This window comes from Anticarsia gemmatalis, chromosome 20 (genome assembly GCF_050436995.1).
Source record: "Anticarsia gemmatalis isolate Benzon Research Colony breed Stoneville strain chromosome 20, ilAntGemm2 primary, whole genome shotgun sequence".
Classification (NCBI taxonomy): domain Eukaryota; kingdom Metazoa; phylum Arthropoda; class Insecta; order Lepidoptera; family Erebidae; genus Anticarsia; species Anticarsia gemmatalis.
Window position 1 is genome coordinate 4,152,827 of NC_134764.1, and position 17,852 is coordinate 4,170,678.

Below are 17,852 nucleotides of genomic sequence, written 5' to 3' on the forward strand. Positions count from 1 at the left end.
TTCAGTGTTAGATAGCCCATTTACCGAGGAAAGCTATAGGCTATATAACATCACGCTAAGGTCATTAGGAGCGAAGTAGCAACGAAAAATATTACAAAAACGGGGAAAATTTTGACCCCTTCTCTTAAGTGGCGCAAGCGAAGTTGCGCGGGTCAGCTAGTGGGTAATAATATTATACTAAAGCTACCATGGCAAGCTGTTTGTTTTGCACGACCATTCGTTATCCTCGCTAAAAGACGTGAAGTAGAATATGTTAGTAAATAATGTAACTTATTTAGCTTGCTTCTTTTAAATAGGACTCACATCGTTGACGCGAATGTGTACAGCACGTCTCTGTAATACAGCTTCGGGTGCATAATAGGTGAGATGTATAATTATGTTCACATCAAATAAAACACACATAATCTAAAACACATTTTTATATTTATGCATTGTGGGTAATAAAGTAGACTATCACTTGTTGTAACATGGGGAATATGAAGATGGCAGAATATCTTATTAGGAATGTTCAATTCCTTCTCAATACTATTGTAATTTTTTTAGGTATTCCAGAGTTGTGACAGACTACAATAAGGACCAGTAGGTAATTCCGTGTACAGGGGCGTGCTACACACACACAGAGTCTAGTATGAAACGCTTTCTTTGTCTTCAAATAAGCGTCTTATACAGGTTAAGTGTGTCTGTAGCACGCCCTCCGTAAAAGAAGATTGATAACCGGCTGGTCCCTATTATAAAATTTTAGTCGTCGCCACGTTCGTCGTCGCGACGGCGGTTGCGCGTGCGGCGGTTCCAGCCCTCGCGCTGGCGGCCCTCGCCGCGCTGCCGACCCTCGCCACGTTGCTGTCCGCCGCGCTGGAAGAACGAGCCCTGCTTCTCGAAGATACGCTCGTTGGAATCCACGACGTTGCCAACCTACGGAATTAAAATCATTCATTTAAAAATTCACATTAGGTCATAACACATAGATGTTATTGCTACATTAATTAAATGACTGGTTTATAATCAAATAGTGTATAATCTTAACAAAACCAAATGTATGATTAGTACCTTATCAGCGAGTTGCAGCGCCAAAGCCTGCATCCTTGTCGGCTCTGAGCGATGTAGGATGGCACATTCACTCGGGTCATCGAGAGAAGCTAGCAGCTCCTCGTTGATGATCATTTTGGAGACGAGTGAGTGCACGCGTTGTCGTGGCAACTCAAACATGTCAGCGAGCGAGCGCAACGACAGTGACGCGTACACGTGTGCGTACGTGAACAGGTAAGTGCGGAGCGACTCCTCGCGGATCAGGCGACCCAGCATCGCGCGCACGTTGTCTGCGCCTACCATTAGGTCCCACACCTGTAAAATCATTTATGCATAAAAATATGTAACACGCTAAAACATAACAGAATATAATACAATAAAACCTTTTAGATACAGACCTTAGCATTCATCTTTTCATTGACGATAAAGTTGAGGCAAGCACGCCAGTCACCACGTCGCATCGCCCTCGCTGCGGCTACGGCATGCTCTCGCATGGACTCTGGAGGGCCAACCAAAGCCTGTCGCTCACTTGCACGCAAGTTCTGGTAGAAAGTCTTACTGATCATTCGACGACGAGCGTCGAATTCGTGAGCAGCCATGTACGGTATCTCGATCAACATAGCAGACACCAAATACACACACTCGAGTAACTCTAGATTGATGTGCATGTGGAACGGCATTTGACGCTGCTTCTCGATCTTTTCCTGCTCTTTCGAACGCTCGTGTTGACGCTGAGGCAGCAAGCCCTGAGCCAGTAATTCTTTAGGTTTACCGGTCATCATCAATTCAGCCAGACAGCCGTGAGCCTCTTTGACGTTACCGCGACGGAAAGCACACAGTCCCAGGTTAGCCATGGTACGATTGTACAGAATCTGAGTGCTCGGGTCAGAATGTTGCACTGTCTCTTGCAAATGCGACATAAGCAGCAGATCGCGAGCTTGGAACCAGTTATCGTGTAAAGCATGATGATAGATATGAGATAAGATGGCACGAGTCCTGAGCCGGTCGGTCTCATCGTGGGCGTAGATGTATTTGCAGAGACGTTCCATCTTTTTGATAGTTGTTTCCTCACCTGGAGGCAAGTCCTTGCGCACGGCGCGAGTATCAAACTTGTAATAGAGATGGTCAATTTTACGTAAATAAGCGCGGCATATCTCTTGTGGCGAGCCATCTCGCTCGACAACTTGGCACACGCGGTCGATCAGAGCAGATACTCGGACCTCGTCCTTCAGCCTCTCTACATATTCGTTAGAGTGTGGGTCACACTCCTTGAGAAGCTTAGTGAACTCATCGTCGAGGCGTTCGAGTGCAGTTAACAGACAACCACGCACGCGGAAAGGCGCCGTAACTAGCTGCTCCTGCTCTTCAGTAAAAGCTTCACTGAGAACCATGTCTTCATGAGCTAACAATAGGGTGACCATTTGATCGACATTTTCAACGAGACGCGACCAGTACTCGGGCTTCATAGCGTCGGACACCTTAGGATTGTAGTCGAAAAGTGCAGCGACAGTAGCAGCGCGGAGTTTCAGCTGGAGAGCATCTCCCAAGTTGTGCTGTGCGGCAACAGTACGTAGCTCGTGTAGCAATTCTAATTGAGCGCGGCGGTCGGTACGTTTACGACCGCGAGCTGCGCTGATCTCACCCAACTTCTTGACAACCAGGGCTGCATCAATGTCGCTATCCTAAAATAAAATTTAAAAACATAAGTATGTATGTTAAGATATAGAACAGTTACTTATATATTTTAGATACATTAGTAACATACCTTGGCGAACATCTTAGGCTTATCAGAAATAGCAGCCCCTTTCCCTCCCTTAACGGTTTCCCATTCGCCGCCATCATCAGCCTGGTCTTTCTTGCTGATCTTGCCAGATCTTTCACGTCTCTCCTCACGTCTCTTGGCCTTGCGTCTGTCCCTCTCTTCTTCACCTTCTTTTTCAGTGGTTTTCTTATAGAACTTGGCACGGATAGTCATCACGTCACCACGATTCTCACCGTCGGAGCTCTCACTAGAGTCAGAAGAGCTGGAGCCCCAGTCCATGGAATCCGAGGACTCGTCGTCTTGAGGCGGAGGCCGGCGTGGAGGCTCGGGAGAGCGACGCACCGACACTGGCTTATCTTTAACCTTATCTTCATCATCAGACTCATCTGAAGATGATGTATCTAAACAAATAATACTATGATTATTACCATGTCCATAGATTGATAATATAATTAACACCACATTAAATACTTAGTAAGACATAATAGTTTATTGGTGTAGTGCCAAGCTAGGGAGTACCCAGATAATTATTAAACATCACAGAGTTAAACACTTACCTTTATGTTCCTCATCATCATCAGGCAGGTCGGGATCTTCACGGAAAGTGGCGATCTCACTTTCAAAGTCCTTGGTATACTTTCTCAATTTCTGTCTCAATGATGTAAGCGCTTTGCTATTCCCCTTAGACAGGGTCTTCCTACTGTCACGGTCAGACCACGCGGTAGACACCCAGTCATCTAACTCAGCCAGTGCCCTGACAAAGAATCTTGGTGCGACACCATTTTCTTCCTTAGCAACAACGGGTGCTGCACGAGTGTAGGCTTTCTGTAGCTCTTCAAATGAGGCTAGTGCTGAGGAGAAGTCTTTAATCTTGCGATGGTTCCTCAGTGAATGGATGATTCCTTCTAATTCTTCATAACGCTTCTCCTTCATCGAGCGCACAACACGCTTAGTTTCTTCCTCATCATCACTGAACTGTTATGTGAAAAAAAATTATGATCAAAGACAAGTCATAAAGCAATATAATGTTCAAACAGTGGAACCTTAATTGTGCATAAAAGTCTATGAACGCCCAGTTATTAGAATGTTTGCACAAATTGATTTGAAATATAAAGAAAAATATTCCAAATGTTAGAATACAATCTAAATAAATGATATTTAATCTGTATTTGTGCCATATAGTCGGAAATTACTAACATTACTGGAAATTGAGACACCAATAATTGCAATTTAATAAGCACGTAAGAGTTCTCCTATTGCTGCTGACTACAATAATAACTAGGTTTTCATTGGATTTCGTTAAATTAAATACATTACAATCTAAGAATAAATATGTCAAAGCCACATATTCTATAACAAAGTATGACCACAAAATCAACAAGGCAAAGTTCCCCATTTTAAAGAATATCTCAAAACCTTCATTGTTACATCTAGATTAAACTTCAGGTCTACATCACATGCAAAGCATGTAAATCAGTTCATCCAATTAGCAAAGATATAAGACCATAATAAAATGATAGACAAAATTTTAACTGTCTTTTGAAATATTGATTAAAATATAGTTTGTTTCCCTAATAATATCTATATTTATTGTTCAAAGTATGACAAAAACTGTTTTTAGGACAGCCACAACACAATGATTATATGTTTCATTATTGACAGTGGATGCCATCAAGAAATTGATAAAAATAACAAGAGTAAGCAAGTTCTAAGCATCAAACTTTGTGGATTTACTGCAGATCTATAAAACTGTACACTTACAGTATAGACGGGCGCTGGGGCGCGTACTACTGGCTCGTCCTCACTGGAGCTCTCAGACTCGGAGTCTGTGCCCGTGGCGAAGAAACGACTCATGATTGCTTCGTACTAGTTATTCACCTGCAATAACATTTTACCCGTCATATATATGGTACATAATAAATTCTTCATCACGATTTTTAATTCCTTTGCACAAATTATAAGAATTTTACGAGAACACAACACATATTGAAGGTGTTGCGGGTCGAAGAGGTTAGAACTTTCACACATCAATAAAAAGTACACTAGTGAGTTCGGCTCACCTTCTATTCAAATATACACAAGATGATTTGTCTGTAGCTGTGCAAGATACTGATAAAATCATGAAAATATCTTGTAAAAGGGATATATCTGGGATTTCTCCAGCCTGCCCACGACGCACTCCAGACGTCAAAAAGACACAGTCACAGATTAAAAATATCTACTAAAGCTTGACATCTAAAAACTAATGCAGGATGCCGACTCCTACCAATGGTCCAACAGTCCAACTGTTTGTCAATTTTCACATAAAAAAGTGACTACCAAACTAGGCGGTCGGTTTGATGTAAAAGTGGAGTGAGTGCGCATATGGATTTGGTGCGCAAATTTGGTTCGTATCACTTAAGAATTTAGACTGTTACTTTTCCAACGAATTAAAAACCTGCGACTCTAAATCAGAAAACAGGAAAAAAAATCATTGGGAAATTTGAATAATTCGGTAAATTCGTTCATTCCCAATTGTCATCCTGACATAATCACAATCATTCATTCGATTTCATTCATTTCCTCGATGTCATGGTGGAATACCAAGTTATTGCGACGTGCGATTTATTGTAATAGGCCTAATTTTTTATCGTAATAAAGTAGCCTAATTTTGCCAATGGAATTTACAAGTTTAATTTTGCCACTTACAAAAAACATATGTCGCACTTGTCTTTTAGAATCGGATACCTCGATGTTTATGAACATACAAGACCTAATTGAACACGAGATGAACAAGGTTAAACTTATTGATATTTTGGTTTTTCTAAATTGTTTGGAAAACAATGATGAAGAAAATTGGCCACAAGGAATATGTTCGTCATGTGTATCTACAGCTTTACTAGCATATAATTTTAAATTAAATTGTTTGAAGGCGAATAGCACGCTAGCTCAAATTCTTATGATACAATCACCAACAAATTTGCAGAGAACAGATATTGATTCCATTGATATTAATGTGGTTTATCAAGACCATGAGTATGATGTACCATTGTTTAGCAATCACCATGCATTAGATTTTGAAACCACTTTATCTGATAATAAGGAGTTGACTCCATTACCTCCTGTAACTGAGATAACGTCTACTGAACAGCCCCACAGAACGGAGGGAGAGAAGAGATATGCTTGCACATTGTGTACTAAATCTTTCACTAGGCTATATGGTTTGAAATATCACATGAACAAGCACACAAATACAAAAAAGTATCTTTGTTCAAAATGTGGCAAATGTTTTTATACCTCTGGTGGATTAAATCAACATTTGCGATCACACAAAGATGTAGCACAGTTTAAATGTGGTTTCTGCAACAAAACGTATAAATCCAGGCAGTCATTACAGGACCACTTTCGTGTTGCTCATTCCAGCAATGGCAAATTATATGTTTGTGTGACATGTGGGAAGAGATTCACAGCAAGATCAACTTTAATGATGCATAATAGGACTCATAATGGAGAGAAACCTTTTGCTTGTCCTGAATGTCCCAAGAGATTTACTAGGGCATTGTATTTAAGAGCACACAGCTTGGTGCATTCAGGTCAAGAGAAGCCAAGGCCATTCCAGTGCACGGAGAACAACTGTGACAGAAGGTTTCCAACCAAACATTCCTTGTTAGTGCATATGGCACACACACATACAACTGAGAGACCTCACAAGTGTAATATTTGTTTTAAGGGGTTTGCCACCAGGTCTGGATTAAAGATTCATAGAGAATCTCATGTGAACAAGGCAGTCTCCTGTGATATCTGTGACAAGAAACTCTCCAACAAGAAAGTCCTGCAGAAACACATGAAAATCCATGATGTAGATGCTAATGATATGATTTTGGAAACTGTTGTTGATAATGTTTTCTTTGATCAAGTCTATTAGAGTCTAGTACATTGATTGTCGTCTTCATGACTTACAAGTATAATTATAATCAAACAGATGGTTCAATTTGATTATTATCAATATAATATTGAAAATTTCAAAATGTTCTTCTAGGAAAAATATTATAAATCATAAGCTTTGAAAAGCAGTGTATAAGTTAATTTTGTTTTACAAGTACCAACTGTAGATTGTTTGTATTGAATCTGTGCTTCCTCTGGTACCTATTTAATGTTATGGGAAAACCTCCATTGTTATTGTTCTATCATTATTCAAGCTAATAAAAACATTGTAAAAATGTGAAGTTTCACTCACAAGCCGATAGTTTTACTTGATAGTCAAGGTTATCGTAATTTATCACCACTGTTAATAATAATTAATTGCAAAGTTGTCCTTAATTAAATATGTTTATGACTGGCCAGGTGAAAGAACTGTTTGGAAGTTATCAACTAAAACTTAGTAAACAAAGCAATCTGCTACCTACAAATGTACTTATTATTCAAGTAATATCTATAAACACTATTCTTATGTTTGTGTACTGCAGGAAAAAATGTAAACTACACATTTAATATTATGCGCTTATGTTCAATCATATGTGAATACCTACAGTGCCACAAATTACCTCAATCGCAAATTATTGTGATATTATTATCAGTATTATTTTTCCTGTTTCTCGAACCTAAGAGAAGTCTAAAATTAATAAAGATCATTATCAGATAAATTCCCAGCCTTGTAGTAAAACACTTTCAATTGAAATATGACTCATGTGGGTTTCTCTGCAAATTACAACTCTTTTTATCTGGATTTTCCAAATGTAGGGGAAATTATATTTACAACTTGTATGGAACCTTTAAAATAAAACTAGATGTTTTTATTATGAACTTATTTATATTATCATGCACTCATACATTAACTTTTCAAACATGCAGTAATTTTGGTGATTATAAAACTGTAAATTACATATTCTAGGTTACTTGATATACCAATGTGGGTGTAAATATAATTGGCTGATAAGACCTGTGCTGTGCTAAACTCTTATCAATAGTTTTCAATGTAAACAACATAGACACAACAATTCACATCACCATACTATTAAAATCTACAAAATCAATAAAATCATAAAATATATACAATATACATCTTGCTACTTAAATCAAAAATAAACAATACAAAGTACATGTTGTCCTAATTATACAAATTTGAAACAACATGACATTGTATAATAACTAAAATGTGATAAAAAAATAATTACTCAACATACTTTCCTCCTATAATGCTCTACACTATTTCAGTAATATTATATTATTATATATTTATTTACTAACAAAAGGGTATTTCATCTGGTGATCTCATAAATCATTTTATAACTAGTCAACTGCAAATTTCTGTTTGTATATCAGAATAATTCTCTTGTATGAAGTATTAAAGCAAGCTTAGAGCTTTCATATTCACATTCACAGTTCCAATTAACAATAATAGGATTAATATTTAATAGTACCATCCACAATACATTTACAATAGTCTGATGTTTAAAATATAGAAAACACTTAAGAATCCATTGTTTATAAAACTGGGGCTTTGTTGTGTAATACAAACAAAATATACCCTTCACCTGGTGAGTTCTGAAGCAGAGTTCCACCAATTTGACAAACTTTGATAGTTTTTTATCAAACTGCATAGGAATGTTGCAAAGACTATTTACCAAGGAGTTTGTTCATCTGCTTGTTCTGTTTGCCTATCTTAATATCTGCCACTTCCACCTTGTCATGTATAGTGTCAATGAGGTCAGTCTGTTGTTCAATCTCTTCACCAAGAGCTATTCCAAGGCCTTTCAGTCTGTTGATGTGTTGTACCATTTCATCCAAGTTAGCATCAAGGAGTTCATTCACTCTCTGGCTATTTGGAACAGGTGCTGATTGTTGACCATCTAGGTCATATAAACGAGTGCTGGGATGAGATCTGAAGTGATCCTCACTAGAACTTTGGCACAAATTGTCTATTGTTTCATTTAGTCTGCTACTGCTTGGACCTGCACTCTGATTAGGTGAAGCTTGACTTCTAGGAGGAGTCTGGTCCGACTTACCAGAGATGTAATTCTTGAGACCGTAAAACACTGACTTAATTCCATTTAAATGCTTTTGACTGTAATTTAGATTAGTATTGATTTCGTCGAGACGTTTGTTCGTGTTTTGCAGCTGTTCTCGTTGACGGGCGAGTTCTTCCGCGGTGGCAATTCCGATCGTTTCTGATTCACGCAACAATCCTATACTACGTGATGATGAATCCAAGGTTCTTTGTTCGATTTCTTTTTGTCTTTGTAACATCGCTTGACGTTGTTGTTCCAGGGCGGCAATATGACCTCCATACGGATTAGTGGGTTGTCGGGGCGGGAGTTGGTTTGTTCTCGATCTAAAACTATTAACGAACGTCTCGTCGTCCACATCGTCATCCTCAAACAATTTGTTAGGATTAACGTAAGTTTGACCTGGCCCAGACATTGTTAACACTACCTGTTTCTCAATAAACTAGAATATCACGTACAACTTTATCACACAATTATGTGTACAATTTGAGGAAATAAGTTATCGAACTGATTAGAATTTAATGGAAAAACGGGAGAGAACGTAAAGTTTTTACGTAGAACGATCGCGATTTGATGACATCGGATGACATACATTCATTACACTTGTCACATTTGACAGATGACGCGAAGAGAAAGAGACAGAAAATTATTTTACCCTTTTTAAAAATGTTCAAGCTCCAAGCCCATTACATTTAAACTGTTACATTGTGGCTTTCGGTTTAATAGGAAGGTAAATCAGACGGCACTAATTTACCGATTAACATATACCTACTAAAGTATTTTTCCTATTTGTATTTTAGTATTATATCTCTACTCTAGAAATTAAAAAAAAAAATGGCTTGTCTTTGCCCTTTAGTATGTCTGTCAATTGTGTCATATTTTGCAAACTTATAAACTTTACTTTACTTTACATTTTACATACATAATAATCAACTGTAAAGTACTATAAATAGTGTGTACAACACAATTTTATTAGTCATTGTCCCGAAAATCAAACATGATAAGAATATCTTTTATTTGAAATAACCAAAAGAAAGTATTATACCACTATAAAGTAACTGTTCATAAACATACGATTCAAAATGATGGCTGGGAAAGGTAAATTTACTTCGAATATGAATGAAAAGCTACATACTAGAATGTTTATTTGATTCAATTGTATGTTTTGTTTGTTTCTTTACAGTAATGCCCGAAACAGAGGAGCAAAACAGGATCAGGTTTCAGGTTGAACTGGAGTTTGTGCAGTGTTTAGCTAACCCCAATTACATTCATTGTGAGTATATAGTTTTATTTCGGTATGATTCCAAGTTCAGGACGAGACTAAATGTCTGTGTGATTCAATCTATGACAATAGTTTAATGTCCCTACCTTACTTTTTTGTAAAAGACGTGCAGCATTATATCATTACATATCCTATTCATATTTATTAGCATACTGTGCATACCACATAAATAATAAACCTATCTTACTCAAGACCCCATCTGTAGATCTCAAAAAATATTTTTTGAACTATAAGCATTTTCCATCATGATTTATACCTTCTCAAAGAATTTGATCTAAATCCTCATAAAAAACAACTCATTTTTCTGCAGTGCATTGTATTTATAACAAATATTTGCAGTTCTGGCTCAGCGAGGCTATTTGAAGGAGCAGACGTTCATCAACTACATTCGCTACCTGCAGTACTGGAGGGAGCCAGAGTACGCCCGCTATCTGAAGTACCCAATGTGCCTCCACTTCCTAGAACTTCTACAGCATGAGGCATTTAGAAGAGAATGTGTGTCAGCACAGGTATGTTCACTTAAACATTTGGACAACTTGGATTGTATGCTAGGTAAATGGCCGAGGCATACTAATAGGCATATATTTCACACCCAGACTTATACAGGAAACCATTGTTAATTTACGTAAAAAGTAACTGCTTTGACTTATGCTTGAATTCCTTATTTTGGTTGGCTACAAATGAGTAGGTACCTAATTTATTGTGGTTTCAGTCTATAATAAATTCATTCATCATTATTAACGAAAAGCAAAATATATTTTGGATGAACCATTTAAGGGTACAAGTTTAATAATTTTCTATTGAATTTGTAAACTACCCTATTGAATTAAATTATTCATGCGATTGTTTTCTAGGTGTGCAAGTTCATGGACGACCAAGCGATTCTATTGTGGCAACACTATACAAGGCGACGCACGCGCACTTTGCAGCCGCCGGACGCACCAGCGCCCCCTGCACCCCCTGCCGCCACCGCGCAGGGCCCACCGCGACAACAATCATGAGTGCTCTAACCATAGAATCAAAGGACGTAGAATTTGACCATAGATAATCAAAATCTTGATCAGACTCCTCATGTTCTGTTCTTGGCTGACTGCTGTATTATAACAATAAGAGAAAAGGCTTTCGGCGTTAATGTATGGAGCTAGAGATTTAAAAAGCTGTTGTTGTTGTGTTGTATCAAATTCTTCATAGTTGCGAACCCCTAGTATTGAATGGAGTGTGAGTTCTTCAAATGTAAATAATATTGAATGTCTTTAAGAGACTGAAATAATTGTAAGTGTTAGTTACTAAGGTCATGTTAATAAATGAAACTTTTTATTATAATGCTCTTGTTTCTTTGTATCGCTAATAATATTAGTTATTTAACAAACGGGTGACGATGTCTGCGTTGCCGCGCCATGCACAATGCGCGTAATGTGAGGTAGTAGAGTAATTCCACGGCGCTCATCATGCTAAAACCCATGCAGAGACCCAACAGGCCCCCAGTGTTTGCTGAAAACGTATTACATAGTTTATAAATAATTTAAGAATAAAAGTATGTATTATTGGCCTTTGTCGATAAAAATGTAGGTCTACTTACACAAAAATTCTGTTAATCCAAATATTTCACCTTTTGTAAATCTCTGAAACGTGTTATCCTCGAAGTAGAAATGTACGACTAGCATGTTTTCCCTGAAAATCATCCGAACGACAAAATTAGAACTACAACAATGGAATATAATCATTTAGATTTAGCTAAGACAAGATTGTAATACAACAGTGTAGTTATACTGACGTGAAATACTCAGGGGTCCTGTTTCCTAAGTCCTTGGCGAGGGCTGCTATCAATGAGTCCTTCAGTGGCGCCGTGCTTAGTCTCTCCGCGTAAGATATCTCTGTGCAAGCTGGCAGGCACTCCTCGCATGTTACATCGCGCCCTGTAAGATATTTATTGAAAACAAAAACGATGTCAATGGATTCTTTATTTGTTGATTTATTATACGTATAGATTAGAACAATAGAAGTTATTAGGTTCGAAAGTAAGGTTATTCAATCAACAAAGAGGTACCAACCTTCAGGCATAATTTTACTCATATTGGAATAACATTTCGCGTCGGATTTTCCACAGATTCGGGTTGTTTTGTTTTCTGTAAAAAAACAACTGTTAATATTTGTGCGCATATCCTACCAATGATTTCTTAGTTGCTACAGAAATACTAATACCGATTCAAGTTCCACGAACTATTTAACAAGTATAAATAGGCAGGAGAAGGCAAGTTGGTATTTGTAGGCAGGTACTTATTTAGATAAATGATCTAGGTACTCTATGTTATAGTCTCGTATTTATATTAAGTACTTACTAGGCATGTAATAGTAAACACATTTGCATACGTCCAACATAGCCCGCGCTTCACACTCCATTTCGCAGTTCTTCAAAGTGTACGTTCTGTGGAAATTGTAACAAAAGAGTGATCGATAGACAGCTCACATGACTGCTTATGTAATATTTATGTAGTAACTGTTTAACAATACCGAGTAAAGCTTCAGTTTGTAAAACAAATTTATTTATTCGCAAGGTATGAAAAAGATGATTATGAAAAGGTCTAGCAATAGTCTGATACCTAAGTAGAGACTACAAAATATTAAGAAAAACAAACTTTAATATTTCTGGTAAAAAAGACAACCCCGCACTAAGAATTGTTCTTGTTTCGCGGGGACTTTTTACAAACATACTAACAACGGAAACAAAGTACAACCAGACCGAACCGAAACAATTTATTTGTGGATCGCACAAATAATTGTTTCATGTGGGAATCGAAACTACGAGCTCCCGGAGGTATCGGCGTGGTAACCTGAACCACTGAGCCACGGAGGCAGTCATAAGCCCGGTTATTTGATAAAACTCGTATTTCTTCGTTAAATTCAATATTCTTATTCAGGAAGTTTACCTAAAGAACACCAGCTCCTTTTCACTGGAGAATAAACAGAGTCTCTTATTAATGTCAATGGTCCGCAGTGCGGGCTGTGCGTCTAGTATGCTCGGACATATCGCGATCCTAGCTTCAATGCCCGGACCGTAGATCTCACCCAAGTTTCTTATCTTAGGCGTCTCTGTTGGGTTGTGCATCAGAATCTGAAAAATAATCGTTAAATACAATAACCCGTTTAATACTTATAAGTCAATTGTAATACAAGGAGTCTAAATAATGTAAGTTATATTACTTATTAAATACCTTAAATCCAGCACTTTTTGTTGATGCACAATAATACTCTGCTATATTCGCATCCAAGACCAGAGTGAGGCCGTGATTTGTACCTATTCCTGTAAACCAAGTAAGTAGGTACCCAAGTACTTAAATAGTAACGCAAAAGTATTCACAAAATTCCCTTAAACTAACATAAATTATGGATATAACAGTATCCTTTGGAATAAGTTACCTCTAGGTCTCCAGGGGAAGCCGTCTGCCGGCGCATCTGGTGGATACCCATCTTCAGGAGTCCAGTCCACTGCTGGTAATGGAAATGTTAAATTCAGATCGTTCAACGACTTCCTATAAACATAAAAAAACTGATAAAAAAATCCCTTAAAACTCTAAACTTTAAAATATCTCGTTGTCTGAAGATTTATTTGATCTTACGGGTTGCGAAACATTTTGTTTCTATGTACGACATTAAAGGTACAACATAATCCTTCGTCAGTGAGCTGTGCGTTGAACAGGTCTTCACAGTTCATAGGTGTAGAGTCCCACACGCACTGCGCAAGCATTTCATTGCAGGGTTGGGTTACCTGAAAGCGAAAAGAGAGCCTTTTATGTCTGTTGGGTCGCCAGTTCTCAATGGTTAATCAAAAAATTATTTGAATACTTTTGTTCAATAGTTCAAATCCATAAGATTTTTACGTTGATCGAGTGACAAATGCAATCGACATTATCAATTTATGTTATTACAAGATTAGTAGTTTTTTTTAGCAATTAAAATGTCTTAAATAACGCCCGGTACACTTATTAAATCGATGTCTTAATTTGCTTACAAATTATACATTTTCCTCAGCCTAGTTTGTCATACTCGTAATTTAAAAAGTGGAAATGCTAAATTGTGTAATTAATAGTCGGTAAATCCGACTGCTAGACTCGACGGGCATTGCTGGGTACAACCACTTTTGATCTGGACATGTTCTACGGTTTATAACAGTTAAGCATTCCTTCATTTTAATTTGAATGAGGACTTTAGATGACCGAAGTCCTAAGGTGTCTAACTGCAAACAGGTATACAACCCTATAAAGTTAAAATAGGAAAGTTTTGAACTAATTCACAAGAATAAAAATAAAATAGTAAAGTGTTGAATACGTTTACTAACATTGATAAGAAATGATCTAGTGTGATCCCAGTTCGCACTGCCAGCGATGTCGTTCTCGAATATTTCCGAGTCAACCCTCGTACTGCAGAGACTCTGAAGTAACTTCTTATCTATTGAGTTCCTGAAATGTATTTTTCAGAGGAGAAATGAACATACTTTTCAGACGCGAAATGCTTGAGGTCCAAGGTGCATAGGTATATAGCTAAAACATCGCATTTTTGTTTGAGCTATATATAAAGTAATCGTTTTGGAATGCGGTCAAATTACAACATTGATGAAATTTACGTCATATTTTACAAAGAAGTTTATAAAATAATATTAAATTACATCTCTAGGAAAAGCAATATGGTAATGACAAGTTAATTTAATAATCTAAACGCAGGAGAACGTCATTTGCTGTGATATTCTGCCTATAATTTATAGTACAAATAGAATATACTGCCCGAATATGTAAATGGGAACATTGTCATCATTGCCGTTCAGCATTCACAGCCCAATTCTACTTACAGCTGAGTATTTGCTCTCTTTGTCTCTCTTTCTTTTAGTAAATGGGAAAGTAGAGCTAATTATTGTGTAAAACCAACACTAGGTACTCAAAGTATGATTAATGAAAGTCACACAGATACTAGATAGCTAGTGCCTTGATCAATAAGTTATTATATCTCTAGAATGTAAGTTCTTACACTTCTTACGTCACATTTTAAATCTATTTCGGCTTTTAATGCAGTTGATTAATGGTAATACATACTATTCAATTTTATAATGCAAATTCCTTGTCTATGTCCGCCTGGTAATGTGCTACTTATCCTTACTTTACTACGCAATAGATTTTGATAACCTTTTCCCTATTTTTGGATAATTAAATAAGGGGAATAATAAAAAAAAACATGCAGTGAACCTGCAATCACAGCGTGTGTAACCTGCGCCGAAACGGTAGGCATTCCAAGCTGAAATGCCTGCTAGTATTAATTTTATTAGCGTATCCAATTATATCTTAAAAACAGCAGCATGTAACTTAGACCTACTTATGTAAAATGTACAACGGTTTGGATCCCATCTAGCCCCGCTAAAAAAAACGAATGGGAATGCTCATGTAGGGCTTGAGTGAGTTCTATCGTGTAGTTAGTACCCAGTACTTACCCAGATTGCATATATCGCTCAGCTACTGATTTCTTGGCCTGGTTCACATTGCAGATAGTGAGTGCAGGGAACGGTAGTCCACTGAGCGGCATGTTCTGAGGGTTGATGCTCACTATCATAGGAGACAGTCGCCATTTTGCGTACACATTCAGTATGAAAAATGCTGCACACACTAAAGAACAGCCAAAAGCTGTCAGCCAAAAGAATCTGTAAATAGTATATTTATATCAGTTATGAAAATGTTTCGAGAAAATGCAAGCAATGTTAACAAACCTTCTAGTATACACAGAACTTGTTTCAGACCATGATCATAACCATATTCATCAAGTGCTGGTTGATAGACTTGAACACTTTTCAGGTATTACCAAAAGTATTGCTAGTATCAAAAAGCATGCCGAACTTTTTGTCTGGTGGAATACTGTTATTTTTTTATATATTTGCTGTTACTTTATCTACCGAATGTCGTGAAACTTACCGTTCGTATCCATAGAACTGGGTTTACACTAGCGTTAGTATTACTAGTAAGTAGTTAGAAATAGTGTTCTTATTAAAATAACACAGATATGTGGAATATCTATGTTATTTTACATTTCAAACGTTGAAATATTCTTTTGAATTGTATCATTGCACGGTTTCATGTTCTTACCTTTCAAACCAAGTTAGCTTTCGTTCCCCAATATACCGTAGTCCATGTAAAGTGGACGTTAGCAGGTAATTCCTCAGATCGTTTGCGAAAACATTTGATTCATCCTCGTGCGTAGTTGGACTTTTCGTTATCCTTGGTCTTTCCTGTTTTGTAAATTGATTCATTAGTTGGCATGATTCAGATTAAGAATACCACTATGGGTATCTGTCTACTACATTTGAGTGTATTAAAATCGAGTCTACGAGAATGAGTAGAGAGTGCATGGAAATGAGTAGTAATTATTAAAGTTTATCAGAAAAATTACGTCACTATCCCTATTTGTTTAAGAGAGTATTACATTAATTATCAAAATTATATAGGTACTTACTTCACTCTTACTCCTAGTAATCGGTATTTTTGTGTCCCAGACATACCACGGCGGCGGTTCTTGGTTACCTTGAGTCCAATAATTTTGCTGTCAGATGATAAAGCCGTTAGAATATATACCATTAAGTAACTTCCTCTTTCAGCGATTTTATCACGTTCACAATTGAAAATATAATATACAATGTAATATTTAAATTGCTCACCTTTCTAAATATGTCCTTAGGTGCTTTTCGAGGGCGTATGCCGAATTCTTTATTAGGATATACCAACATTATACACCAGAGTTACTTGGTGGTCAGTATTGACAAATACTTCTTTGTGTTGACTAATACCGCCCTGCTCTGTGGCAGGGCACGTGCAAAGTAATAAAGGCTCTTCTGTGAACATCCAATTGCTACTCGTAACCTAATTTTCCAAAGCTAATGTTTGCGGACTAATCGTTTGATTGCGTACTATCGTTTGATAGATCGACCTTGCACCGCCTCCATCGTTAGCTTTCGATGGCAAAATTATACATTTTCCAGTATCTGTCGTCCTACCTCAGTCACGTAATTATGCGTCTCAGAGCCCAAACCAATCGTAAATTAGTCGTTCAACCTTTAATTTGGTGGTGTACAATTTGATTACTTTTATATACCTGAACGTGATATATTAGTTGATGTTTTATTACATTGTTTCTAAGCAATTCTTTGTTTGTTATGTTGGGTCGTATTTTCCTCGCCTAGTTTCCATGATAATATTTATAAAATTAATTGCACCAGCTTACGTGTCGGTCTGACCGCAAACTATTTGTTTTCACATCGTTAATTATCATTGCGTTTTTAGAAATTAAACACAGAGAATTACTTCATCGCCACGTTATCTATTTAGAGATCTAGGCAGTTTCGTCATGGCATGTCACGATATGGTTACGAGACCACCCACCTTGCTAACTTTTGTTTCAGTTCAATCAAACTGCAAACATGGTTTCCGATTAAAAAGTCGTATTTACTTTGCACAAACAATAGTAACCGCACTTAAGATTTGACGGTGAGATATTTACTGCGTATATAGTTCTACAGATTAGATGAGCAGATAATAGTGTATGATATTGAACTACTTTTAAATGGGTGCGATGTGCTACGAGTTTGTAGGAGGAGTACGTATGTTCGTTTGGATTGCACGGGGATAGAAAACTTTGGAGTGGATCTGTGGAGTTATTAACAACAGATCGAATCTTATTTATTTAGAATAATGTTGCATGTATAACTAGCATATTTCCCGTTTGGGCTTTGTTTTTCGTATTAATGGAGATACAATGAAGCTCGTAG

The 17,852-nt window shown here is 37.3% G+C and overlaps 5 protein-coding genes across 5 annotated transcripts; 2 read left to right on the top strand and 3 right to left on the bottom strand.

Annotated features, from left to right (window-relative positions):
* Window positions 1-404: 404 nt before the first annotated feature.
* eIF3c (eukaryotic translation initiation factor 3 subunit c) lies at window positions 405-5,004 on the bottom strand. Its single transcript, XM_076128099.1, has 7 exons — window positions 4,849-5,004; window positions 4,550-4,666; window positions 3,346-3,763; window positions 2,792-3,189; window positions 1,425-2,708; window positions 1,048-1,341; window positions 405-912 (listed from the first exon to the last, which is right to left on the bottom strand). Exons 2-7 carry the CDS (start codon window positions 4,640-4,642, stop codon window positions 739-741), a joined length of 2,661 nt encoding a protein of 886 aa, XP_075984214.1. The 5' UTR covers window positions 4,643-4,666; window positions 4,849-5,004; the 3' UTR covers window positions 405-738.
* Window positions 5,005-5,328: 324 nt separating this feature from the next.
* Window positions 5,329-7,023, top strand: LOC142981759 (uncharacterized). The gene has a single exon (XM_076127861.1). The coding sequence runs from the start codon at window positions 5,445-5,447 to the stop codon at window positions 6,690-6,692; it is 1,248 nt and encodes a 415-aa protein (XP_075983976.1). The 5' UTR covers window positions 5,329-5,444; the 3' UTR covers window positions 6,693-7,023.
* Window positions 7,024-7,563: 540 nt separating this feature from the next.
* Window positions 7,564-9,376, bottom strand: Snap29 (Synaptosomal-associated protein 29kDa). The gene has a single exon (XM_076127757.1). It carries the CDS (start codon window positions 9,185-9,187, stop codon window positions 8,384-8,386), a length of 804 nt encoding a protein of 267 aa, XP_075983872.1. The 5' UTR covers window positions 9,188-9,376; the 3' UTR covers window positions 7,564-8,383.
* A 265-nt stretch (window positions 9,377-9,641) lies between these two features.
* MED31 (mediator complex subunit 31) lies at window positions 9,642-11,377 on the top strand. The gene is made up of 4 exons (XM_076127305.1): window positions 9,642-9,870; window positions 9,956-10,045; window positions 10,394-10,563; window positions 10,909-11,377. Exons 1-4 carry the CDS (start codon window positions 9,855-9,857, stop codon window positions 11,053-11,055), a joined length of 423 nt encoding a protein of 140 aa, XP_075983420.1. The 5' UTR covers window positions 9,642-9,854; the 3' UTR covers window positions 11,056-11,377.
* Window positions 11,371-17,850, bottom strand: LOC142981403 (pickpocket protein 28-like). Its single transcript, XM_076127303.1, has 14 exons — window positions 16,746-17,850; window positions 16,544-16,630; window positions 16,177-16,319; window positions 15,531-15,737; window positions 14,391-14,511; window positions 13,672-13,820; window positions 13,472-13,584; window positions 13,267-13,355; window positions 12,982-13,166; window positions 12,394-12,479; window positions 12,106-12,180; window positions 11,829-11,970; window positions 11,634-11,725; window positions 11,371-11,545 (listed from the first exon to the last, which is right to left on the bottom strand). The coding sequence occupies exons 1-14, from the start codon at window positions 16,812-16,814 to the stop codon at window positions 11,412-11,414; spliced, it is 1,692 nt and encodes a 563-aa protein (XP_075983418.1). The 5' UTR covers window positions 16,815-17,850; the 3' UTR covers window positions 11,371-11,411.
* Window positions 17,851-17,852: the final 2 nt, after the last annotated feature.